The 27,105-nt window shown below is 38.2% G+C and overlaps 1 protein-coding gene across 2 annotated transcripts in view; it reads left to right on the forward strand.

Moving 5' to 3' along the window:
- Nucleotides 1-1,432: 1,432 nt before the first annotated feature.
- The window catches only part of plppr1 (phospholipid phosphatase related 1), a 47,892-nt gene continuing 22,219 nt past the window's right edge, over nt 1,433-27,105 (forward strand). For both annotated transcript variants that reach the window (XM_053645376.1, XM_053645377.1), the window contains exons 1-2: nt 1,433-2,215; nt 18,929-19,017. In XM_053645376.1, coding sequence (XP_053501351.1) covers nt 18,958-19,017 — 60 coding nt within the window. In that variant the 5' untranslated portion in view covers nt 1,433-2,215; nt 18,929-18,957. The remainder of the gene's footprint in view (nt 2,216-18,928; nt 19,018-27,105) is intronic.

Here is a 27,105-nt window from a genome sequence, read left to right on the forward strand (position 1 = left end):
ATAATTTGAGTGAACAGTTTATGTGTTGCAGGTTAAATGAGTTGGTCTGTTCTTAAGTCTATTAAAATGACAAGAAACCAAACAGACTGAATTAAAACAATGCTATATAGTGCAAAGGAACAATAGAAACACTACTATCTATAGTAGTCTATTATATTCTGCACAAAAATAGAGGCCTGTGGAATTTTACCTTGTGCATTTTAGTCAATAAGTAAACAACATAACTACTATTTAAAAAAAACACCATCGATAAATCTTCCTAACTGAAAAATTCATTTTTATTGACTAATCGCTAGAGCCCTAGTCTAGACACACACATTTTTTTTGTAGATGATAAATCTTTCGCTGTGGCTCAAATCGCATTGAACATTTTGTACTGTTAAAACATATTGTTTGAACTGTTAAACGTGTTGAAATGTATGATTGTGGCATAGATTATTCTTAAAGGGCCTTTCAAAAAAAAAAAAAATAGATGACTAGGTCTGATTGAAATTCATTCATTCACCAAGGGTGCTAGCTGGACTGTTAATCATTTGGGACTGAGCCCAGATTCTGCTCCATTAAAAACTCTTAAAAACATACTTCTTTTTTTTTCTCCATGCATTGTTTTTTTTCTTGTATGTGAGAGCTAATTGCTTAAAAAAATGTGAAAATTGGACAAAAAGTTGGATTTATCATAAAACTTGCCCCGTGTATTATCACTGTTTGCAGGACTACCAGACAGATAAAATATAAAACCTTTTAGCTATGTAACACGAGACTAGGCCAGTTTGGTGTCACTAGCCCAGGGGAGGCACACCTAAGTTATCATTGTATGGGTTTAGCTGCTACAGAGCCATGCAAAGTACGTTAGCTGTCCTTATGGTCTGCCATATCATATTCATGTAACTTGGGACTCATATAGACATTTACACACCTTGTTTTCCTGTTCAGCATGAGAGGATGTTAGCGTTTCAGTTTCAACCCCTTTAATGGTAAAAATAAAATCGGCATATATCCATTTCCCCCTCACACTAACTGCAGAATTGATAGCTGTCAGCCAGTAAGACACAAGTGTTTCCACATTTTTTCCTGTAAACTCTGTCTGATTGGTCTCGCCTCTGTTCACTGAAGATATAAAATTACAACACTTCCGTCTTCTTTTACTGACCTTCAGTTACATACTGACAAACCACTCCAAGTGGAGAATTATTCAGGGCTACAGCCCCAGATGCCCAGGCCAGATTACACCCCTATCATTCAGTCATTCATTCTTTCATTTATTCATCTTCAGTATCTGCTTTATGCTGGTCAGGGTTGCGGTCGATCTGGTGCTACACTTGGTTTGTAGCAGGAGAATTCACCTCATATGGGACACCAGTCCATTGCAGGGTACCATGCACACATACTTTTGCACCTAGGAGCAATTTAGTCTGCAAACCTGCATGTTTTTGAGAGGTGGGAGGAAACCAGAGAACCAAGAGGAAACTCATATATATTTAAAAAAATAAATCATGTATCAACCAACTTAAAGGCATGCTTTACACCACTATACAGTAATACAGTGTTGGGTCATAGCATGGATGGAATGAGGCACGACAGTTCCTCGCACTGGAATTAAACTGATTCAGAAAGTCGTTCACAAAGAACCGACTCTTTCGCGAATCGAGCAATATTAGTGCAGTATTAGCCTGGTGACCAACATTAATCCTGATTAATCCGCATTTATATGCTAAACCGACGCGTGACTTTCGTTTGCAGTCACGAGCTGGTCTCTAAACGACAGCAACCAAACCGGAGAGTCTTTTAAACCAAGCCTTTAATTCACACGTCGTGATCGCGTGCACGGTGCCAGCGCGCCAATCAAAAGTAACAATAATAGCATAAAAATTCAGTCGCGGTGTAAACGATTATGCACTGGGAAACGACTGGTCACTTTCAATGCTTTTTCATCTGGGACGGCATCGCAGGGATGTTCTGGTTGTATGCCTGAGTGAGCAGAGTGCATGTGTGTGTGTATATGTGTGCGCGCGCCCGCGCCCCCCCCACACACACACCCTCTCTCCTCGTGCTTGTGGGTGAATATCAGCTCCTCTAGCGTTCACCACGGCGTCTAATCACCGAGCTCAGACTCTGAGGCAACACTGTGGCACCCAAGCCATCATGGAGTAGTTCCTCATTTTTCTTGGATGGATTGTGCATCCTGCTTGGAGTGTAAGGAGACAGCAATAGCGCGGTAAGTTGAAAGAGGATATAAGGCGCGAGCTCGGAGGGACGAAATGATTCGCTGTTGTGGTTCTTGCAACCTGCCATTGTGCGTCGCGTGCTTTGCTTGTTACATCTTATTTCCGTGTTAATGCAATCGGGAGACTTGTTGTGCACGAGATTGTAATTGCAATTGCATCATGTGTGCAATTAGATCTGGGAAGGATGATAAAGCAGTATCTTAAAGTCATTTGTTTTAAGGGGATAACTGTAGATTGCATGTTAGAGACAAACATGTTTTCCCAGGAAGCTTCCTCTGTATGACTTAGGAAGACACACACACACATCTGTCTCAATAGCATGCAAGAGTTCCATATATCACATGAAACCTTGTATATTTCCCACTTATTTAATCTTTTTTTTAAACCAGCATGTTTCTCCAAACATTAGATCATACATAGAAGGTTAAATATAACATCCTAAGGAGTTCCTTGGTGTGGCTCAGTGAGGAAACCCTTAAAGGTCTTGTCAGGAACCTGATAATATAAGGTTTCCTTTATACAAAAAGGTTACATGTAGAATATTTACAACGCTAGAAGCATTGATCAATCTAAAGAACCATTTTCCCCCAAGTGAGTTGTTAAACCAAGCAGTGTGTTGCTGGATGTAAATGTGAAGATTGTAGATAATTTCTGGAAAAATTCATCATTCATTTATGTTCAGTCACTGCATTAGTCAGGGTCGCAGTGGATCCAGAACCCATCGGGAGAACATTGGGTGTGAGTCAGGGTGAATGGGATAGGAGGTCCAACACAGGGCACCATACACACACATACCGGCATGTTTTGGGAGGTGGAAGGAGAATCCAGAAGAAACCCAGAAGATGCAAGGTGAATATGTGAAACTCCACTCGGATAGTAACCTGTGCTCGGGCTCGAACCAGGGACACTGGAACTGTGAGGCGATAATGCTCTACTGCACCATCATGCTGGCTTAAAAAAAAAATTCCTCATTTAAAAACATTTGCTCTTTAAATGTCCTTTTGTCAAATGTCGAGATCACTAGTTTCATGTTTAAGTCTTTTAAAGATGGCTTTGTCACATATGATCCATACCTGCCACACTCCATGGAGTACCATCAATGCCCACTTTCATGTTTGGATTGCACTTGAAGTAGTGGTGGATACCGTATGTTAATCATTAGTGCTTAGTAATTTTGGGGAAATACACAATTGTCAGAATTGTGTGAGAATGGTTGTGATGAGGCTAATAATTGGTGGGAGGGCATAGCCTGTCTTGTGAATGTTTCCTTCATTGTTCAGAGGACATTGCACTAGGGCTAACTAATGCACCAATCCCACTTTTTCCATTTTCAGTATTATACCAGTATCTGAGTCCTGGAGATTGGCTTGTATCTCATACTGCCATCCTCTTAGCTACAGAAGCTTGCAGAGACTTGGCACAGTTACTTGGCACAAGTTTGGGAAAACATCATGAGTATGATGCTAGTGTGCGTTAAGACAGTTTATGTCCTCTATGCATGATCTGGTCAAATTTTCATGGCATAACACTGGATTGGATCGAAAGATGCCAATCTAAGCTGATACCAGTCCAGCATTTCAGACCAGTATCGGCTCCAATTCTTATACTTATCGGATCATAACCATTCATGAAACCTGCAGCACTATTCTCAGACTGGTGGTTCTGGCAGCCGTGTCAATCCCTGATGATTAAACAGTGGACAACCTTACCAGAATGTCCGGTGTTGGCTGTAAAGGTACTCCCAGAACTACGTGACCACCTGACTTTGTAAGGCAAGTGTTCTCAGTTTCACTTCTGGGGTCCGTTCCAGCACGAGGGCTTGCAAAATCCTAAACTCTATCTGGAATTACTAGTTTACTTAGCCAAATTGAGTGTTTCTGGATTAATTAATTAATTAAAAAACAGATTACAGTTAGTTAACTCAACCCCATATAGGTCAGGATTGTGCATGTTCACAGTGAACTTTTAAAGTCCTTTACCAGTGAAGAAAGATCAACTTTTATTCCCGGCAGGAGACCAGTAGGCTTTGTGATTTCTTACAAAGACTATGTAAGAAATGGTTTACAACATATAGCCTTTTTTTCAACAATTAGCTGGCAATTAATGCTTAAGTAAAGTTTTGTCTTCCTGTTTATCTTGCATTCAATATTTAGGTCACCTTTATTGCACATATACATGTACAGTACGGTGAAACTATTCATGTAGCCCAGCTTGTTTGGAAGGGTTGGAGTAATTTGGCACCCTTGTAGCAGAGAGGGATAAGGGCCTTGCTTAAGGGCCTCAGCAGTGGCAGCTTGCAAGCCAGGGCTTGAATAGCCACCTTCTAATCAGTAGCCCTGAGCCATATGCACTTTACATTTTGGCCTTCCACCCACACTGAGACGGCATTTTTGTGCAGTAAAAATGGAGCTTTTCGAAAATGCTCTCCCAAGTGGATAAATTTTAAAACACCATTTTTGCGTTTTATACAAAAACAGTGACGTACTTTTAAGTCACGTGACGTGGTTATGAGACCATTTGATCTCGAAGCAAACTAGATAGTGGACGATATTGTACTGCAGTTGTTGTGCCTGCTATCCAGTTTGATAGTGTTGTTAAAGATTAATGTCGCTTTATACAACCTTCAGATTGCATTTTTAAATAAACGCCTGACGAAAGTGACGCAGACAACGTTTTTACGCATGTGCAGTAAAGGGATATATACGTTTTCAGATGTTTTAGTGTGGACGAGCAATTTTTGGAAAACGTTTGAAAATGCCAGTGTAGACGGACAGCATTTTAAAATGAAAATGCAGTTTTCAGATCTGGATTAATGTACACGTTCAGGTAGACGTAGTAATAAAGTTCTGTAGGTTTTGTTGTAACAAAGTAATAAATAAAAAAAATCATATCCCGTAAAATCCTGTAAAAAAACAAAACAAACAAACTCTAGTAGATTTTCTTGTTCCTGTAAATGGAATTGAAATTTAGACAATATGTAGACTAAACAATCTTGTCAACACTATGGGGGAAAAACATTAAAAAAGTGTATACCATACCTGTATAAAATAAAAGCTACCACATTGATTAAAGCAAAAATGTGAAGGAAAGCAGAACATTAACATGGAAGCTATGTGTTAAAGGATATTTATTATTATTATTTTATTTTTTTTTTTTGGTGTAAATTTACAATGCTAATTAAACATATGCTTGGAATATTTTTACCGGTTCATTTCAGAGCATAGACTTTCAAGGTAACTGATCTTGACTTGGTTTATTCCTTGTATCTGGAAGACAAATCTCAGGATTTTGGCTAATCTCAGTATACATTATCAGGCTAACTCACAAATCCTGCTTTCTGGAGCAGACCCGTGGAGATTCACTGGCCTATACGGTTTCACTGTTTTCCTACTCAGAGCACATCCAATGTAACCCAATCTAGCTCCAGAATTGAGTTCCAGCCTGAATCTAACACACTTGCTTAAAAAAATCAGGTAGACTGATGATCTGGATTAAGAGTAGTGAAAACATGGAACACTAGTAGGTTCACAGGAATGCAGGTTAGAAACATTGGCTTTTGTAATGGCTTAGTGCAGTAGTGACCAACCTAGAGAGCAGCCATTTTCCAAAATTTAGTTTTTAACCCAAATTCACAAGCATATTGAGTAGCCACATATTAAATGTGATGTGTTCAGTTTGGGTTGTAACTAAACTCTTCATGGTTGGCTTTCACTGGTTTTCAGATATGACCCTTCAGGGAGGCCCGGCTGTGTGTAGCAAGAGATCAGCACAGTTTATTTTTTCCTTGTCAAACACACCTGCTCTGTGCTAATCTGCTAATGATCAAGTTTCTTAACTGTGTTCGAGAAGGGCAGCCACCAAGCTTTTGAACCATGTGGAAAGGATCACTTAAGGATGAAATGTGAACCTGTGGTTGTGGTCAACCATATGTCATACTTCAGTCTAGTGTTGATTGCTTTAAGACTGAGAGGTTTTTTTTGTATGTTCATGTTCCTAGCTGATGCAATTGTCTTTATTTTTCCATCTTTATTTATCCATCATGTGCCAACAAACATTGCGAAAGACCGTGACAAAATATTGCAGTTTTGCCAATTGAAGTAGTTTTCCCACTAAAAGATGCATCACAAATTTTGAAGAGTGTTGTTCTCCATTCTGATTGGTCAGAAGGTGTTTGATTAAACTCTATAGTAGTTCTGGCTGGAAGGCAAGTCCGAGGTATATATTAATGTACTTATTCTAATACACTATGGCTTCTGAAGTAACAACTGGAATTTGTATGGTAGGTAGGCCATGTAAATTAATTAGAATGTATGTAATCATTGATATGGTCAAGTTTTATGTGAGGATTTAAAAAAAAAAAAAAAAGTATTTTTGGAAGGCGTCTTCAGGGTTGGTGTATTGTTGGACAGAAATGAAGATATAACTTTAAGATTTCTGATATGAGAAAACCATCCATACAGATGGCTTTGTTTTTTTTTCTTTTTAGTACCATAAGCTGCATTTTTTTTTTGTCTTAGTAACTTCAACAGAAAGAACAATGAGTCTGGCAAGGGAACAACGATGTGGCTTTATAGCTGCTGTAATGTAAGTGACAATAGCAACTAACTTGTTTTGCGGACATTCCATAACATTAAAATGAACTATAAATGGGTTAAAACGTACAAAAATGTTGTCCTGTAACAAATAAAAAAAATTAGTGTTGACAAATTGCTGTTGTATAAGAGAGATTAAACACTCCAGTATGTGCTGTCATTAGAACTAGCAGTAGGTAACAGTAACTTGGCTTCACATCATAACTCCTGTTGTTGATGTTGATTATTTTCCGATAACAGCATATCCTATTGTGTTTTATTCTTTACATGCTTACATGAGGATATGCTAATACTCAGATGTGTTGCATGCTGACCAACAGGAAGAGTAACAGAAACCCAGTCATTTTTACTTATTTTTTGGCCATTCACTCCTACTCATTGATTAGAACTGGGGAATACCTGTCACCTCCTTTATTATTTCAGAAGAGTAGGCAAGTAAAGCTCTTCCAGACAGCCATCTTGTACAGAATTTCCTTCACTATAGGATTAAGGGTACACTATAGGATCCGAGATGTTCATCTCAGAGGAAATCTCTGACAAGATAGTAGAAATTGGTTGTCCTCAATAATGGGGAGTAGATCAGATAGTGAATAAACATGAGAAATTCTCAGCAGTTGTAAAGGGACATGCATTGGACATGAAAGTACAGGTTCTCAGTGGGTTACATTTCTAGATAGTTCCTCTTAACTAGAGATAAACATATATTGATTTTTATTTTATTTTATAACTAATACCGATTATTCGCATGTTTATGTGCCTGATAACCGATATGCAGAACCGATATTTATTTGTTTTACTTCAATTTTTTTTTACACAATGATTGCAACACCACTGAACTGACAAACTGTTTTATTAATAACAATTTTGTCAATTTCACTTCCTCCTTGCATACAAAAGAAAACAAAGCTCTTATTTATACACCAAAAAACAGAGGGGTCTGAAAGAGTGCAAAAAATAAAAAATAAACTGCACTGTTACTAAAGTGTCTTTAAAAAAAAAAAAAAGTGTTGATGAGGTACACAGATTACGTGACTCCGTGAGATTGTCTCGATTTCTTAGTGCCAAGCTGCTTAAAGTACATATCAAACATTTAACACATCTCATTTGTGCATTAATGGCTGTTATGGTAAATAAAGTTTATTAATTAAAGCAAAACAAGTATACTTGACCCGTGCATACCTTTGTTGACTCCTCTCTCCTTAGATACAGGGTTGCAATGGCAGTCCTGCACGCTTTTCTAAAAATGCCAACAAGATGGCACCATTTATCGGTGGATCCGTTATTACAAAGCCGATATCCAATTATGGAAAAATGCTTAAATATGAGGAAAAATATCGGTAAAACTGATTATCGGTTGATCTCTACTCTTAACTATGTATATCAGTCCGTACAGGATTTCGCAGTGTATATAGTACACAGTCTCTTTTCCACTGGGTGTATTTGTATACAGTACTTCGTGAAACATATATCCGAGGATTAAAACATGATCAAGAGCAAGCACACAACAAGAGCAATAAAATACACTCTAATACATTTCTGACTCAATAGCCTGCCCTATTAGTGTTATTGCTTAACATAGGATTTGTTTGTGTGCTGTACAAATGGTAGGTTGCTGCCATCTCATGCATTTTTAAATAATAAATTGCACTGATCTATTGAACCGTAGGTAATAAGCTGCTGTTCAGGGATGTGTTTCAGGTAGTCCACTGAAATGGTTTATTAGTTTTGAGCCAGGTGGTTGTAAAGGTCAGTGATTTGAAGTTGGAATGTACTGGTCCAGTCTACCTGTTTCAATTAATTATGACAAACGGTGTTTGCTTTTTCTTTTCTTGTTGGCTTTTTCATGCCTTTTGTTTATAGCTGTGAGGGGTGTTTCCATGACTGGGCTGCCATTTAGCCCTTGTAATTCTTTTAAAAAAATTTAGGTTCAACCGTGAAATTATGCATTTAACAATTCGAACATGTTTTAACCTGTCCCAGGCAACAATCTAATTAAAAATTAAAAATGTTTTTTAAAACACCAAGATTTCTTGTACATTTTGCTGGTGAGGATCGAGGTTTTTAAAATTTATTTATATTTTTTAAAATGTATTTATCTATTTATTTATATATTTATATTTTTTTTTGCATGGAAATAGAAAATACACAATGTGCTTATCTAGCATCCATGTTAATGGCATGAGAACATTTAACACCGTATAATGACTTTCTGATTTTTTTTTTTATCAATCAGTGTATAATTTGAGTAACATGGTTGTGCTTAAAATACTTAAAATAGCAAAAAAAAGTATTTGAGAATGCATTTTTCTTCTTCCCATTATCTTCAGGATATTCAGGTGATGTAACTTCCTGTTCAAACATGTGACTTGTGGAACATTCCCAAATTTCATAGGTGTGAATGTGCTGTGAGGCATTAAAATGTACATTTGGGGGTATATATATATATATATATATATATATATAATATATATAATGTATATGTAATGGAAAACGATGTTTCAAACATGAGGTGGTCAATGGACTTGTACATTAATGCAACAAATAATAGTTTTGATGATAATAGATTTTGAAGTTAAGGATCATATTTCAAGGTGAAGTGTAGTTATAGTGGGATGGGATGAGCAAAATGCTGTTTTCTGTGTACTGTAGATTTTTTTAATGCTTTAAGTTATTTAACTGAAACGTGTAGCTTGCTGTGAAGGACACTTAGGATATTTATATTCACAATGTGTTTTACCTTTACTTTCTATACAGTACATTTACTTTGCAAATGTAGTATCTGGGGACTGTAGTATGTGGGACTTGTGGAAGACTTTGTTTATGTAATGGCTCAGTCATAATAAAACCCCCAGCTGTATTGGAAATGTGATAAACCGTGCAAGATCTAATGTTCCTCAGGTGTGAAGTCCAGTGGAACATTGGCTAGACAGCAGATGATTAATGACACCGAGTCTGCACAATAGCAGGTTTTACATACACACCGAGAACCCTCTGTTTTATCTCGCGCTGTAATTCTCTGAGGCGGTTAATGTGAAACACCTCAGTCAAGTTTTTAATTACCCAACACTTGAACTGCATTCGGGATGCTGAGTTTCCCTGCAGAACCGCTTTACCAGGCATACTCTGACTTCCCTGTGTGAGTCAGTAATGGATTTTCTCCTATTGTTAGATCATGGTGAATGCAAATAGATATATTGAAGTGCAGAGGTCTTGAGGCATTTTATTTGTGTACGGAGCTTGGCATTTACGCCAGCCAAAAAAGATTTATGCAGAATGATGCTTCACTACCCGAGTCCCTCATTAGTATGCCTTCATTTTATAAACCGGTCAAATGGATACACAGCATTTCACAATATTTTTTTTCAGTTGTTCTGGAGTAAAATTGCATTTGGTTTCTTAATAAACATGAACAAGATTTTGCATTATTCTTTTCTTAAATACAACTCTAATTCCAATCTTAGATAGATAATTAGGGATTCTAGAACCAAGACCTCTGAAGTAATCTAATCTATAGTAGTAATCTATGTTCTGCACTTTATATGCAAAGTAAAGATGATGATTGTTATTATCATATGCACGGGTCGACAAATCAGTTTTTCATTCATGTCGTCTGACAGTTGTTAGTCCTGCAACCAGAGAAAGTAAGAACTCTACTTCCTTTTTGACTTGCACAAAACCCCCCAAAGCAAAACAAACAAAAAATGTTTCATTTGATATGTTAATTTAAACACCCTTAAAGAGTAGTTAAAAAAAAAATCAATGTGTTTTTTTACACCTTGAAATATATTATCCATGTTGTAAAAAAAAAAACAAAAAACCTTGATGCTGTTAAAAAAAAAAAAACAAAAAAACAAACCCTACTCTTTTTACACATGTGAACAGAGAATCTGGTCTGGCTGTTGGTAGGAAACTATTAATTATAAAAATCAAGGAATATTCACATGAATATTCAATATTCACATGAGCTTGCAATTTTTCAAAATTACCGCAGATTTTCTGCAGATTTGGCGCAAGACGCTTCATGTGACGTCATTACAACGTGCATTCAGCCAAAGCCCCCTTCAATTCATGTGCGTCGAACATGAGTACAGCTAAAAGGTCTTATTTACCCAAAACATCACTACGAAAGACTGCAAAACATTTTCGTGCAATTGTAATTTCGCTAATTCAAGTAGTTTTTTTACACCTCTACTCGGCGCACTTGTATGGTAGCACTAGTATTCTTCTCCACTTGATCTATCACTTTGCTTCTATTTTCTCATTTATAAGTCGCTTTGGATAAATGTGCCTGCTAAATGAATAAATGTAGATATGTAAATGTAAATTTTTGAAGTACAGTGAGTTTCAATGTGCAGTTTCACCATCAAGTTTTGTTACATACTTTAAATAATGAAAAAAAAAATATATTAAAATAAATATATGAAGTTGATCGGTGAGAGTGTATGTGAGGTTGACCTAGGATGGTATGTCGGTGACCTGTGCATATGAATTGGAACAGATTTGAACTGATACTCGACAGCATTTCCAGGAGCAGGAATGCAATGGGAAACAATGACTAAACTGAGCAAATAACAAGAGAGTGCAGTACAAAAACTGTTATATAACTCTAGCACAACACACAGTTACCTCGCATTTAAACGCTTCATTGAGCAAAAAATGAAGGCACCATCCAGACTCCAATAATGTATTTATATGCGACAAGCGGATACCACAGCCCATAGCTGAAAGATTAGCCTTTTTGTTGAACATGATGTGTCCTCACCAGACGACATTATCAGGAGAGGATAAAGTCTATGGCTACGTAAAGTCACCCCTACCAGAGATTTAAATTTGTATGTTCCTTATATTCCGTAGTTTTCCATAGTGTGCATCAATGCTTATACTTGTCATACTTTTGAGTTAGAGTATGTTAGTTACAGATTTCTAGCTTCCAGGCAATCATAACATGGGACTGGGCAGCACATTGGAGCTTTGACTTACCTAGTTAGTAAGCTAACTCATCAAATTTATGATTTCTCCACCCCTGATATGGTAATCACGATGTCATGCTTTCCAGCATAGACTGACGTGTGTGTGTGTGTGTGTGTGTGTGTGTGTGTGTGTGTGTGTGTGTGTATAGTTATTACCCTTATAATGACCTCATTACCTCAGAAATTACCTCAGCAGTTCTTAATGCATTAATACTCATTTACTGATTAGAAGTGTCCTGCTTGACTAATTGGACAAAAAAAGGGCTGTAGTTGTCAATGAACTGTTGAAAAATACCCACCATATGCTTACATGGATACAATTATGTGACTTGAGATATTCTGCTGTTGTTGTTGTTGTTGTTGTTGTTATTATTATTAATAATAATAATAATAATAATAATAATAATAATAATATCATCTCTCACTACATTTACATCCACATGGTTTGTTTTCCCAGCTGTCTCTTCAGACAGCTCATGGACCTCAGTGTCCATGATTGTGTGCTTTACTGCTATCACATTACCCTGATGGCAGTCAGGGAGACTTGCTGATTTGCTGAGTTTAGATGGGATGTGAGTCATGGCTGGTCCCTCAGGAGAAGTTTGATCACAGAGACAGAGATACAGGAATCCTCTAGAGACCGGTGTAGAGATTTGATGCATCAGTGAGGAATGGTAAGAGTCAAAGGGTGACTTTACCTAAACGTGCCACACATCGAGAAATTCTAATTTCAGTCCTTATTTGTTATCGATCCTGCGTGGAACTGCTTGATCATTTACATTTTCGCTGATCCCAACAGTTCCTTTGTGTTTTTTTTATGGAAATTTGATCTTGTCAAATGTTTCATTGCAGTCGCATTGCTCATGTTCAGCTGTCTTTAAAAAAAAAAAAATAAATAAAAAAAAAGAATAAAAAAAAAATGATAGTCTCTTTCTATTGCTTACTCTTGGGTTTACTCAGCCAATCAGCACAAGCTTGGGGGCAGAAATAATGCTGTGTTCAATTAAATAATTTGGAATTTCTGACTGCTAGGACAGAACAAAGCACACACGAGTTTTCACATTTACAGCATTTGGCAGACACTCTTATCCAAACCCAATTACATTTATCTCATTTTATACAACTGAGCAGTTGAGGGCCTTGCTCAAGGGCCCAGCCAGTCCCTCCAGGATTTTGCGATTGCAGAAATGAATGCAAAAGCAAGGAAACTGCAATATTCAGGAGCTTGCAATTTACAAAATTACTGCAGATTTGGGCCAAGATGCAGGGTTTAGCATGGCAACCAATAAAAACAGAGATAAAACAAGATAAAGATAAAACAAAGGCAAAGTTTTCTGGGCAGTTAAGGGTTCAGAGCTTTCAAAACATTTCTACTTGGAACCTTCTCTGAAAAGAAAACAGTCCCTTATAGGGTTCCAAGTATCCAATGATTGAAGACTCTAACCCGTACTTTTTGTAAGATTCTCTGCATATTGACTTCTTATGTGAGATTTGGGATTGTACCAACAATCTCTGATGAGGTATTGTAATATTTATATTTATATCACAATAATATTGTGATTGATTCTACAGAATAGGATATTTATAACATGGACACTTTCTGTCATTCATTCAGTGGTAGATAATATTTGTGTTCCCAAGATAGACTGTTTAGCCTGAGGACAGCTGTCTTCAAAGTTCTTTATTTAGGTCAAAATTGATTTCAGCAACACAAATCTGGAGAAGGCAGTGACATAAATAAATTCAAGCAATCTCATGAGGTTAGATACAAGTGAACATGATTTTTAATAAAATACTTTTTAAAATATTGTGATTTTATTGTACACTGAGAAGAAAGGTTAGATAATTATTGCAATGTGAGCATGCAGAGGGAGAATGAAGGATGCTGTTCTTCCTTTACAAGAGCAATGAGGCCTGCTAAATCTGTCCTGAACAGCTGCAACTTCTTTTCCCAAAGGACTGAATACAAAATCATGATTTATTTATTTATTTATTTTTAAAAATCTAAATCCAGAATGCCAGCACAGTTATTTATTTTTGTTTGTTCATTCATTCATTTTTGGACTGTTTTTCGGAACATGAGATTTTAAATCCTTCATAAGATTTCCTGCAAGTCTTGGTCTGTTAGAGCTGAAAGGAAAGAGACATGGTGTGTGATTCGGTTAAGGTGATGACAGAAGGGTGTGTAAATGTGGAGGCAGAAGGTGAATGCTCTGATACTTTACACATTGGAGCTAAGTTTAGATCTGAGTTGACACATACAATGTCACTATTAGGAGATGAAAAGCTTCCTGCTGGAGCTGTGCCAAGGACATGTAAAGAAATCATGATGAGAGTAGGCTTTATGTACGGTGAGTCATATCAGCATTAGACACTGTTACAGTTACTCACTTGGTACACGGTTTTATCTGAAGTGACTTACAATTTGCATGCATCATCAACGACCACTTTTTATCAGACCTTTCTTTGTAGGTTTTTCTAGGCATTATTATTATTATTATTATTATTATTATTATTATTATTATTATACAGAAGCAGGTAGTGCTGTAATACATAATGAAGAACACAACAGGGCTATAGGAACATAATCACAAAGCGACTGCTTTATGTTCCTACAGCCTCAGGATTCTACACAAGTGTTTTATTTCTCTTATACCACAGCAATTTACTTTTTTAGGCAAAGACACAGGCAACATTTGACTTGTATCACACTTTGTTATTCATTACTTATTTTATTTACAGTATTCAACCAAGAGTATCAAGTCCCCGTGTTAAAATGACCATCTGAAAAGTTACTGAAGAAAAAGTACTATAATTATTTCAACACATTTTAAATGCAAAATCTTTTTGTCCCATTATTTGAATGATTTATTGCATTTGCTTAATCATTTTTTAAAAGGTTTTGACTATTCTTCTTCTGAAGTCATTTAAATGAATGGATCACACTGCATCTCCAGGACGCTTTTAAAGTCGCATGTAATAGCATAATGCCATATGTGTGTGTTATAGCTGAACTTGCAAAAAAATGGGTCAGGCCCGTAATGGCAACATATGAAACTTTTTAATGGTCTTAACAGCAAATCGTTGGTCAGAAAATAAGCAAGAATTTGAACAAATGCACTCCTAAGACCTCGTGTCACCATTTGCTGGTTTACTTTTGCTGCAGTGAACTGTTTGTGGGGAGAAACTTACATCACTTCAATACAATAAAAAAACAGGATCGTTCGTTCAGAAATATAATCTCTTCGCTTAAAATCTGGTAATTGAATTAATTTCACTAGTTTTAGTTGTTTTTTGCTAATCATTTGAGGCATAATAACCATCTTACCAAATCTGGATCTCACTAATGCAGCATCAAAATACGTATGACTATAAGAATGTAAATTGTACGTCATGCTCTTTGTTTGCAACAATACTGATGCGAAGGAAATTGACCAAGAATCACCGCATCTACAAATATACTTCACTGTATCCATCTTCATACCAAAAGTGGCAGGCAGTCAATCATTTATGTATTTTAGTCAAGTCCCAGGTGTGGTGATTTATGTAACAACATCTGGATTCAGTCCAGAATATGAAGATAGATAGTACATAAGGTACCTTAAGGGCCTCATCTTGTCATGTCTCCATAGTGTTTCTATTTACCAGAGGAACTTCATTGGCTTGTTTTTGCGGTACTCCCCTTTCCCAAACAGAAGGACTGATTCAATTTCCAGGCGCCTGGGAATTGATGCTATGCAATTACAAACAGAAGAGCTGACAAATATGTGCTCGAACAAATCATTTTTAATGAAGTTGTTTTCATTTACTCTGTTACGTGAAACCACAACAGCTTTTACTTGCATTGTTGTGTAATCATGATCTAGTGTTTTTGTGCTTATAACACACATCCTGATTGATTATTGTGGACATTTCTAAATTCCACCGCTCCCTTATGCCTTATTTACTGCAAATCAGTGTTTTCATATTGTAGCTATTTTATGTTTGTGGTAATAAATATAAAATATTTAATTTTAAAAGCATTTTATGCAACATTTTAAACAATTATTAAACAATTCATTTTTTTAAAACATGTTTTTCTTACATTTTAGAACTTTTTTTAAAATAATATTTTTTCTAATTTTAGTGGAATAATTAAGGCAGTAATCATGGAAGGAATCAGCAAGTAATTTTATCATCCTTCTCTGAGTTTCTGCTTGTTGTTGACAGAATATGAAGGAGCCTCACAGCTTGATTATTTATTATTTGTGCTATTTTCTGTTCTAGAGGAACTGTTTAATGGATGTGAACTAAAAGCCCTAGCAGCCTAAACATTTTCAGCAGCCTATCTATTTGTTGAGTCTGCTTTTGAAATTGTTATTAAGGAGAGATGGTTTTTTTCCCCCCCCTCACGAAAGTAAACAGAGAATGTGAATCTTTTCATTGTAGCTGCACTAAATCACAGCTGTCTTGTAGCATTGTGTATGTGATTTTTGTTCTTGCTTTCATCTAGATAAAAGGTGTTTACAAGATTACTTCAGGCTTAATAGCTTTACTTCAGGTGCAGTGTTGAGGAAGCTACTTTGCAGTTAAAAATAACTTGTCAAGCTACAAGCTAATCATGATTTATAGTAGATAAGCTACAGCCAAACTACTCTTTTGATGAAGTAGCTAGCTTCCGTACAGGCTCCTAGGAAAATAGCAAACTACACCGAAGCTTCTTTTTATTTTTTTTTTTGTACTTGGTCAAACAGGCTTTGTGTCAGGTAATGGAGACGAAGGTGGATGCAAGTGCAGATTAGGTTTAATACATAACAAAACATGAACTATAGAACACAAAGGCTAGGAAGCAAACATGGCACAAAGATCTAAATGCAGCAACAGGAAACAATGACAAAATACAACAAACGAAGGACAATGTGTGCAGTGCAAACTTGTATACAAGTGATCATTAACCCCAAATCTGAATCAGATTCAGATTTTATATATATATATATATATATATATATATATATAATATATAAAAATAAAAATAATGTGTATATGTATATTAGATAGATAGATAGCATTATTTTTTAATGGATGCACAAAAAGCACAGAATTAAACTACAGTCCTAAATTTATAATAAAAACTCACTTTCACTGCACCTTGTGGTTTCTGTTACTCGCTGTCTTTAGACGTATTATTTTACTTTTGATCATCCATCTATCCATCCATCTTGTATACCGCTTATCCTTCCTTCAGGGTCACGGGGGAACCTGGAGCCTATCCCAGGGAGCATCGGGCACAAGGTGGGGTACACCCTGGACAGGGTGCCAATCCATCGCAGGGCACACAATCACATACACATTCACACACCCATTCATACACTACGGACACTGTGGACATGCCAATCTGGGGGAGGAAACCGGAGTACCCGGAGGAAACCCCCGCAGCACGGGGAGAACACGCAAACTCCGCACACACAGGGCCACGGTGGGAATCGATCCCCCGACCCTGGAGGTGTGAGGCGAATGTGCTCCCCTTTACTTTTGATCATACTGTTTTAAATAGACATTACAGATCTTACTCGCACTACACTCTGTATCATCGTGCGTGATCAGCAACACGGCCTCGTTACTAACACATCATTTCCATTATAATAAACAACAGAAGTTACGCTGCAAGTGCGTAAATACACCATATAATGACAATAAACTTGAATTAAACTAAACCTTTTAAGCAACTCGCGACCGCCTCACTGTCATGCTTCCGTGCTGCAGAAACTCTGCCTTGTAAAGTTTCTAAATCTTCTCTGCAGTGTTTAATATAAAATGCCCCCCTGTCTTAGAGGACTTAGAGGTTGCACACTTTCTTCCTCGGTCACGTGACGATTTCGCCTCCGTCTGATGAGGATTGAGGTCATGATGGGAATAAAGGTAACACTGACAAACAGTAAACTGAAGAAAGTCAGTGTCGGTGACTCTGAGGCTAAAGCTAGCGGTGTCGCATTACGTGCGTGTGACGTCAAGCGCCGTCGACTAGGAAGTGGATAAACTTCCGGTTAGTAAAAACCCGCTAGTGTTCCATTTGAGATAATCTTACCTTTCTAAAACCCACATGCTAGATGGTAGAGTACTCCATGCACAGTGTAAGTGTATAGTACGTTATTTGGGACACAACTTTAGTATTTACTAAAGGCGTGTTTTCTGAATAGAAGTAATGTAATGAGTAAATCTCCCCCGTGCCGTGCGCTAGACCAACTAATCGATAGAGATTCGTTGACAACGATTTTCATAATCGATTATTATCGATTTTATCGATTAGTTCTTGCAGCTCTGGTTTGGTTGCAGTTATTGCTGCTAAAGGTGGTACAACCAGATTTTAAGTTTAAGGAGGCAATTAGTTTTTCATGTGGATGATAGGTGTTGGATAATTTTATTTATTTATTTTTGTGTGTGTGTTTTACTCAGGTTGCCTTTATTTTATGTTGTATTTCATTTTAAAATCTAAAACTATTTAGTATAGAGAGACATACACAAAAACAGAAGAAATCAGGATGGAAACAAAGACTTTCACAGCACTGTACAGTGTATATATAGTAATAAAACAAAAATGTCAAAACGCTGCCACATAATGTGACTTGTCTGTTGTTCCCAGTTTACTGTTTAGTCCCCATCAGTGATGTAGTCCTAAAAAATGTGGTTTACTATTACCCAGTCCCTCCACCCCCAACATCACCAGCGGCCAAAAAATGACTGTCAATGTATTTGTTTGGTCTAACTAGATGTCAATAGCCTGACTAAGACGACACATTACTATTGTCCCCATTGAGAAAATTTTTCATGGCTGATGCTGTACAGTATAATTTTTTTCTGTTAGTCAGTATTTAGGTTTTTAAACTATTGTCTGTGGTCTCTAAGCTTGGAAACTCAGTAAACATGAATTGCTTTTTCATTTAGTGAATGTAGCAGTGGTACTTATATAAATTCCTTATTTAATGAAATGGTGTTTCCCGTTGACAAATTCCTGCAGTCGTTTTCTCCGTTTCCCTCCATTCATCATTCTCTTCTGTCTCTTGGCATTTTGTGGAATATCAATCATGGTCAGATCATCTTGTGATAGTTGTAGTTTATCTGATTTGTGCATTAATTTAACTGCATTCCCTCTTCTGTCCTTTAGACCATCATCAACGTTACCGTGTTGGGAAAATGGCCTCGGACAACTTGCAGCGCAGTTACTCCATCATACCATGCTTCATATTTGTGGAGGTAAGGTTTTGGTTTTGGTAAAGTATAACATGACACCAATGCGTTTGTGCTGTTTGCATTCTCAGTTGTGATATTCAGGTCTTGCTGATCCTTTTTATCCTATGTACAGTGAAAACTGGATTTTTTTTGTAATCTTGAGACTGCTCGTTGCACTGGCTGGGTGTTTTTAATTAAAATTTGTGTCGAATCCCCTTGATCGCTGAGGACCGTCGACACTTCAAAGCTGCCTTCTCATCGAGAGACTCGCCCTGCATATATCACTTCTAGCAGGTTTTCTGGTGCCTGATATCCATGCAGAAAACTCAAAGCTGTACAATACTGATACAGTGCCATGCTTAGACCCATGCAAGGTTATGTTTAGCTCCCACTGAGAGTTGCAGGAATGCATTTGGCAGTCCTTTTGGATGTCTTTACACACAAACACATGGAGACACCCTTGTCCCTTTTCTGCCATTTCAGTTCATCCTTGTTCGTCTCAGATTTTTGCCACCTAAATAACTCCCCAACTGACAGATAGTATTGATTTTTGTCTCTCTTATCACCCTGGAGGAAAACTGAGCTGCTTCACATTAGTAGCCTTGCCAAACTGTCCTAGTGACAACCTAAATAAATGATGATGGTATGGAGTAAGAAGCAGCTTGAGATATTGCGTATATATGTGTGATTCCATGCACTATATAGCCAAATGTTTGTGGAAACCTGACCATTACACTAATATGTGCTTGCTGAACACCCCTTTCCAGAATGATTTCCCCTTTTGATGTTATAATCTCCATTTTTCTGCAAAGGCTTTCCACTAGATTTTGGAGTGTGGCTGTGGGGATTTGTGATCATTCAGCCACAATAGCATTAGCGAGGCCATGTCAGGCGAGGAGGCCTGGGGTGCAGTCGTCGTTCCAGTTTATCTCAAAGGTGTTCAGTGGGGTTGAGGTCAGGGCTCTGCACAGGTCACTTGAGTTCTTGCACTCCAGCCTTGGCAAACCATGTCTTCATAGAGCTCACTTTGTGCACAGGGGCATTGTTATGCTGGAACATGTTTGGGCCTCTTATTTCCAGTGAAGGGAAATCGTAATTTTACAGCATACAAGACATTCTATGCAAGTGTGTACTTCCAACTTTGTGGAAACAGTTTGGTTCACGTATGGGTGTGTGCCACCCATATGTGAGCCAATATATAGTGTAGGTAGCGTGTCCTTGATGTCATATGTGCATATTTCAGATAAATAGCAGGAAACTTGGAAAACATCTCAGCCCACTATTACAAGACTTTACCTTGTAATATAATCATTCAAATACTTCACAACTTTTTGCATTAATGTGTGTCCATCAGACATTAGCTGTTCCATAAGTCATCCATTACTGTTTAAATGTGCATAAATTTTCCCTCAACACTGTTGTCTGAACACCTTCACCCCTATGAAATATTTGGAATGTTCCACAAGTCCACATGTTGACCAGGAAGTTGCTTTAACTGAATTTCATGAGGATCATGGGAAGAAGAAATGCACAGCACTTTTGTCTAAACTATAGAATGAAAGTAAATTGTTAATATAAAAAATACATTTTACGTAGGTTATACTGTAAGTAGGGATGCACCGATACCACTTTTTTTCAGACCAAGTACAAGTAATTACATTTGGGTACTCGCCGATACCGAGTACCGATATGAGTACTTCACGCTTTTCGGAATGCCCCATGTCTGAAGCATGTCATCAAACGCACCTGCTATGGCTTGGTGTGAATCCCTAAACTGCATTGCTTGTAAAACGACTCTCTGGGGAGTAAAATCCTCATCAATCCACTGTGCTGTTAAACTAAAGAGAACTAAAGAGAACTAAAGAGACATTGGGCTGACACTGCTAGTCCAAATATCAGTGGTGAAGCTGAAGGCCGAAATGTCCCACAACAGGTTCCTGATGTGCTTTTTCACCAAGTCATGCAGCTGTGGTAATGCGGTATCTGTAATGTGCTGACGGCTGGGAATGTCTCACCTCGGCTCAAGTACACCAAGAAGACGACGAAATCCTGTATTATCTACAACTGACAACGGTTGGTCATCAAGAGCAATGAACGGGGTAAGAGCTTCTGTTATTTTCACTGCCCGTGGGTTGTCTCTGGACATTTTCTCTCGCTTCTTCTGCCTGCGTTTGCTGCAAAGTTGGTTGTTGCTGTTTCCCGCTGCTAGCATTAGCAAACTCTTTGCACGCGGCGTTATGTTTGTTCTTTAGACGTTTAATCAGATTGCTTGTGTTAAATGAGCTATTTTTTTACCCCTCCTCTCTCTAGCAGAGCAGAGTTTGCAGTCTGCTCTACTTTTATCATCACTTATCTTAAAATATCTCCAAATTGCCGACATTGCTCCTTTTCCGATTACCTGCTCAACTGACAAGAGGTTAAGCTCTGTCACGTTGTCATAAAGTGGTATCGGTTCGGTTGTACCGAGGTGATTTTACAAATATGAGTACATGAGCACAGTATCGGGCCGACACCCGAGTACTGGTATCGGTATTGGTGCATCCCTAGTTATCAGTGTTCTTAATGTCGTCATGTCATTAGCATAGATGTAGTTAACCACATTTTGTGTATTCGCTAATTCTATACTAAAACTCAACTATGTTACTTTCAACCCTGTTACTCATTTAAGAGCAAAATTCCACCAAGTAACCTTGTAAAACATGACATTGTCTGAGATGGGTTAAGCCATTTTCTGAACATGCATTTTTTAAAATGCATGTTTTCTTATATTCAGTGTTTGAAAATAAGAAAAAAAAGAGATAAAATAAAGATGTTAAGTTACAAGGGATAAACCCATGTGATAAACTCATGTGATGCTATGCAAGGCGGTTTCAGTTGGAGACTGTCACAGATGTAATTAACACACACTGATGCATCTTGAAGTGGCTCTAACGCTATGAAAGCTAGAGCTGTGTTTCGCTTTCAAAAGCTCTGACAAAACGGTTGCGCATTTCTTCATCCGCTCATCTTCATCCGTCTGTTCTATTCCCCCAGCTGCCTACATACTAAAGCTCTGAAAGCAAAAGAGAATTGATAATGCCATAGCTAGTACTGACACAAATATTCCTAATATGTCCTTATATTTGTTCTGTCCCAGCAATTATTTAGTTTTTAGTGTAGAATGTAGAAGAACATGCTCATATGGCTTTAAGATGCACAAAATGTTATTTACCATACAGCTTTATGATGCACTTCTGTCATTTGATATCACTGCTAACACAGTGTCAGCTAGCTAAACTGAAAGAGCTTGATGTGCACATAATTACAGTCATCGAACAAAACCACAAACTTTAATGTAACATTGATGTATGACTTTCAACATTACATCTCTTATTAAATTCCTGGTAATGGTATACTAATTAACTTTTAATTAGCCTTGTTGATTAGAGTGGTCAGTGGAGAATGGAGGCCAGACTGGTTTGAGCTGACAGAAAAGCTGCATTGGATACAGTCCAGGCAGTGTTTCTCCAAATGTCTAGTTTTGGTGATCCTGTGCCCAGTGTACGCTCACATTCCTGTTGGCTGTCACAGGTGGCATGAGTGGTCTTCTGCTGTGTTTTAAGTTTAACGAGGGGTTATTTGAGATATTGTAACCTTCCTGTCAGCTTGAACCAGTCTGGCCATTCTCCTCTGGCCTCTACAATAACAAGGTTGTATCCACCTTCAAAACTGGCACTCACTGGATGCTTTTTTGTTTTTCAGCAGTTTCTGAAATACTCAAACCAGCTCATGACATCAATAACTATGCCATGACAAAGTGACTGGGATCACATTTCCCCCCATTTTGATGATTGACGTGAACAGTAATTGAAACTCTTGCCCTGTATCTGAATGATGAATTTTTTTTTTTTTTTTGCATTGTGCTGCTGATCGGATAATTGCATGAATGAGCAGGTGTACATGTGTTCCTATTAAAGTGCCTGGTGAGTGTATGTTTAGATAGTGTTCGTCTGAAGCGTGCTGACCAAAGTTTCAGCGCATTCCATATATGGTATCTGTATGATCTGTATCTGTGCGTCTTGTATTTTGAAGTTACTGTGTATCCCGTACATGGAAGAAGAATTTGTAAAGAAATATAAGGGCCAAAATTTAAGTTCCAAAATATAATTACCAATCAGCCATATCATTAAAACCACTGACAGGTGACGTGAATAACATTGATTCTCATTACAATGGAACCTTTCAAGGGGTGGGATATATTAGGCAGCAAGTGAACAGTCAGTTCTTGAAGCTGCTGTGTTGGAAGCAGTAAAAATGGGCAAGCATAAGGATCTGAGTGACTTTGACAAGGACCAAATTGTGATGGCTAGACCAGGGGTTCCCAAACTTTTCCAGGGCAAGGCCCCCCAAATGGCATTAACATTTGACCGAGGCCCCCCTTTTGCAAGATGTCTTTAAAACACATTAAAAATACAGACTTCTAGACTTCTGAATATATCCCCCTTATTTTTTTATTAATAATTACATATTGCATCTTTACATTAGGAATTGATTGTGTGTGTGTGGTTGTCTGAGAGTGAGAAAGAGAAAACATACTTGTGGGAGAGATGGGCTTGGTGGCTCCGACCAAATTGTTGAGGTCCCCTGGGCGGCCCCCACTTTGAAAACCACTGGGCTAGACAACTGGGTGAGAACATCTCCTGTGTCTTGTGGGGTGTTCCCAATATGCAGTGGGTAGTACCTACCAAAAGTGGTGCAAGGATGGATGATCGCTGAATCAGCGACAGGGTCACGGGTGCTCAAAGCTCATTGATGCACATGGGGAGCGATGGCTAGCCTGTCTAGTCCAATCACACAGAAGAGCTACTCTAACATAAATTGCTGAAAAAGTTTATGCTGGCTGTGATAGAAAGGTGTCAGAACACACAGTGCATTGCAGCTTGCTGCTTATGTGGATGGACAGGTGCGTGAGCATCGCTTACCTGGTGAAAAGATGGCACCAGGATGCACTAAGGTAAGACTGCAAGCCGGTGGAGGCAGTGTGATGCTCTGGGCATTATTCTATTGAGAAAACCTTGGGTCCTGGCATTCATGTGGATGTTACTTTGACATGTAACACCTACCTAAACATTGTTGCAGACCAAATACACCCCTTCATGGCAATGGTATTCCCTAATGTCAGTGGGCTCTTTCAACATAATTTAGGATATTCAGTATAATGTGCCCAGCCACACTGCAAAAATTGTTCAGGATTGGTTGGAGGAACATGGAAAAAGACTTCAAGGTGTTGACTTCCCCGGATCTCAATCCGATCGAGCATCTGTAGAATGTGCTGAACAAACAAGTCCCATCCATGGAGACCCCAGTCACAACTTACAGGACTTAAAGGATCTACTATTAATGTCTTGATGCCAGATACCACAGCACACTTTCAGAGGTCTTGTGGAGTCCATGCCTTGATGGGTCAGAGCTTTTTTGGAGGCACAAAGGGGACCTACACAAGCTTAGGCAAGTGCTTTTAATGTTATGGCTGATTGCTGTGTAGCTTACATAACACTTATGATAACTAGAAGAGAGGGCTCTGGCCTGGAACACATTCTCGGAGCTTCAGACCCTGGCTGGTCATGACCATAACAATAATTCAGGTGTTCTGTGTTGGCACGTACATGGGCAAAAAGTTAAGACCTACACAACCCTACAATTATCAATGAATGATTAACAAAGCAAAGATGTACCTCACATGGTAATGCAGTTTGGGTTTATACATTGCATTCCAGTGCCTCAACTAAAAATAGAGGTCAAAAAGTACCACGTCAAATATTATGCGGACATTTTAATTTGTATGATTCAGAATTGCCCTCCTGATGAAATGGCTTCCTCACTGAAGCCTGAGCAATATGGTGACATATGTTCGCTCCATTCCCCTCCTGAGATTCTACTGAGCCAGAGCTGGAGGCTGTCCATTTTCGTGTGCTGGTCTTTCTAATTCTGCAGTTCAGGGCTAAAATGAGAGGAGCTCAGCAGTTTATGTGCATTCTTCAGAAAATCCACAAATTGTTAATCACACATGGTTTGTGTATATTCTTTGTTTCATTGTAACTCAGTGGATTAGTCCTCTCTTGACAGAGTTCAATCCCAGAGCTTAGAGTGGACATTGTGAATGCTGATTTAGTGCTTGAGTGTTTGCTAGTTGAAGTGTCTTTCCTTAGATCACTGCTTGTATGTGTGTGAGCAAGGGATTTTATCCCTTGTTGCCCCTGAGGGCACTGGATGATGACACCTCTATCCACCAGCCCTGGCTTTTCAGCCCCGACTTTTAAAAGAGCATTGACTAAACAGTGGATTTCTATAAATAAATGTAAAATAAATAAATAAATACACGCAGCAAACTGCTGACTGCTCTTGTCAGCATTTACAGCCTCTGTCACCAGCCTACCTGAGCCATCTGTTATTGCCTGCCTTTCAGACAGCTTGGAGTGGAGCAGAACTGTAGCACAAAACATGGCTAGATTTTTTTAAAATGGGGAGCTGATTTCATTACTCCCTTGCTACTTCCTCTTGAGGCTCCCTGTTGCTGTTTCAAGGCATCTTTATCAGCTAAAGGCATTTGAACCATAGGATTGTTGAATACTTAATTCTAATTTGTCTGACGATGACGATGATGAATTTTCCATTACAGCATAACTCATACATAAACAGGTTTAAAAATGTGCATATTGTTGATATGGTGAGGAGACATTTATTTAAGGTAATTAGAAGGAGTCTGGGGGCTTAGCAGTTAGCACACCTTACACCTCCGGGGTTGGGGATTCGAATTCCACCTTGCATGTTCTCCCTGTACTTTAGGGTTTTCCTCTGGGTACTACTGGTTTCCTCCCCCTAGTCCAAAGACATGTGTTGTAGGCTGATTGGCCAAATTGTTTGTGTGTGTGTGTGTGTGTGTGTGTGTGTGTGTGTGTGGCGCCCGCCACCATCATTTTTTGTTGTTCTTTTTCCCCAGAGATAACAACTTTAAGTTTTCTGATATGGGAAAGTCTTGAGCATGAAGCACTTTGCGGAAGACTTTAACATGGAGCACCATGTGTCTTTCTTTAATGAATTAATCATTGTAATCATTGGCAAGTTGCTTTGGTATTTAAGAGGAATAAAACACTTCTGGGTGTGCTGTTTTGGGGAAAATGATCAACATTAACTGCTTTACATTGGGTTGTATCTCACCACCCCATCGTTGTTTGTTTCCCTATAATAGCAGGCCTTTGTTGTGTTTTTTTTTTTTCGTATTTAGCAGAAAAGTCAGAAACAGAATTTGCTCAAATTCCATTGCGATTCAACAGAATTTAGATTTTAAAGTAGCACTGGGCATAAAAGCCTTAGTTAGATAAGAGCGTTAGTAATTAAAATATGAAGCTACTATATCACTGGGAGAGTTTGTTTACTTTGCCTTTACTGCATTGTTTACTACATGGAGAAACATTTAACCCTAGCTGTCATTCACACACACCCATCCTTTAAAATCTAAGCCCATTATCCAACATTACGTACAATGTATAATGGTGGTTTATCCAGCGTTTATCCACTGGCTGCTTTATGTGCATTATGTCATTTTGGAAGGAAGGACACACACACGCCCCTACTTACTGTAGTTAAATAACTGCAGCAAGTTGATTGATGGTGTAGTTTATAGAAGCCCTGTTCAGCACTCCCAAATGCCTGTGTTTCAGTATACTCTGAGGTGTTTGACGGACAGCTGCCCTGACACTGTGCCTGTTGTTACAAATGATATATTTTATAGAGAATCCCAGTGATTTTTTTAAAAACATAGTGGGGTACTGTAAAATTATTCACAGCTTCTTTTGCAAGCCTTTGTGTCGTATTTAGAAAAGTAAGCCTGTATCAGCCTACGCACCGTTTATTATTTAACCAAAAACGGGGGATTTGAAAAACACAGCACATGATAGAAAGGGAACAGGCCTAAATCCTGTGGAGAATGAAGACAAACTGCACGTTTTATGTTTAACATCCGGACCAAATGGGCGACACGGTGGTTTCGTTGTCACCTCACAGCTCCAGGGTCCATGGTTCAGTCCTGAGCTTGAATTACTGTCTATGCTGAGATTTACTGGTTCTACCTGT

This window comes from Ictalurus furcatus, chromosome 16 (genome assembly GCF_023375685.1).
Source record: "Ictalurus furcatus strain D&B chromosome 16, Billie_1.0, whole genome shotgun sequence".
Taxonomy (NCBI): domain Eukaryota; kingdom Metazoa; phylum Chordata; class Actinopteri; order Siluriformes; family Ictaluridae; genus Ictalurus; species Ictalurus furcatus.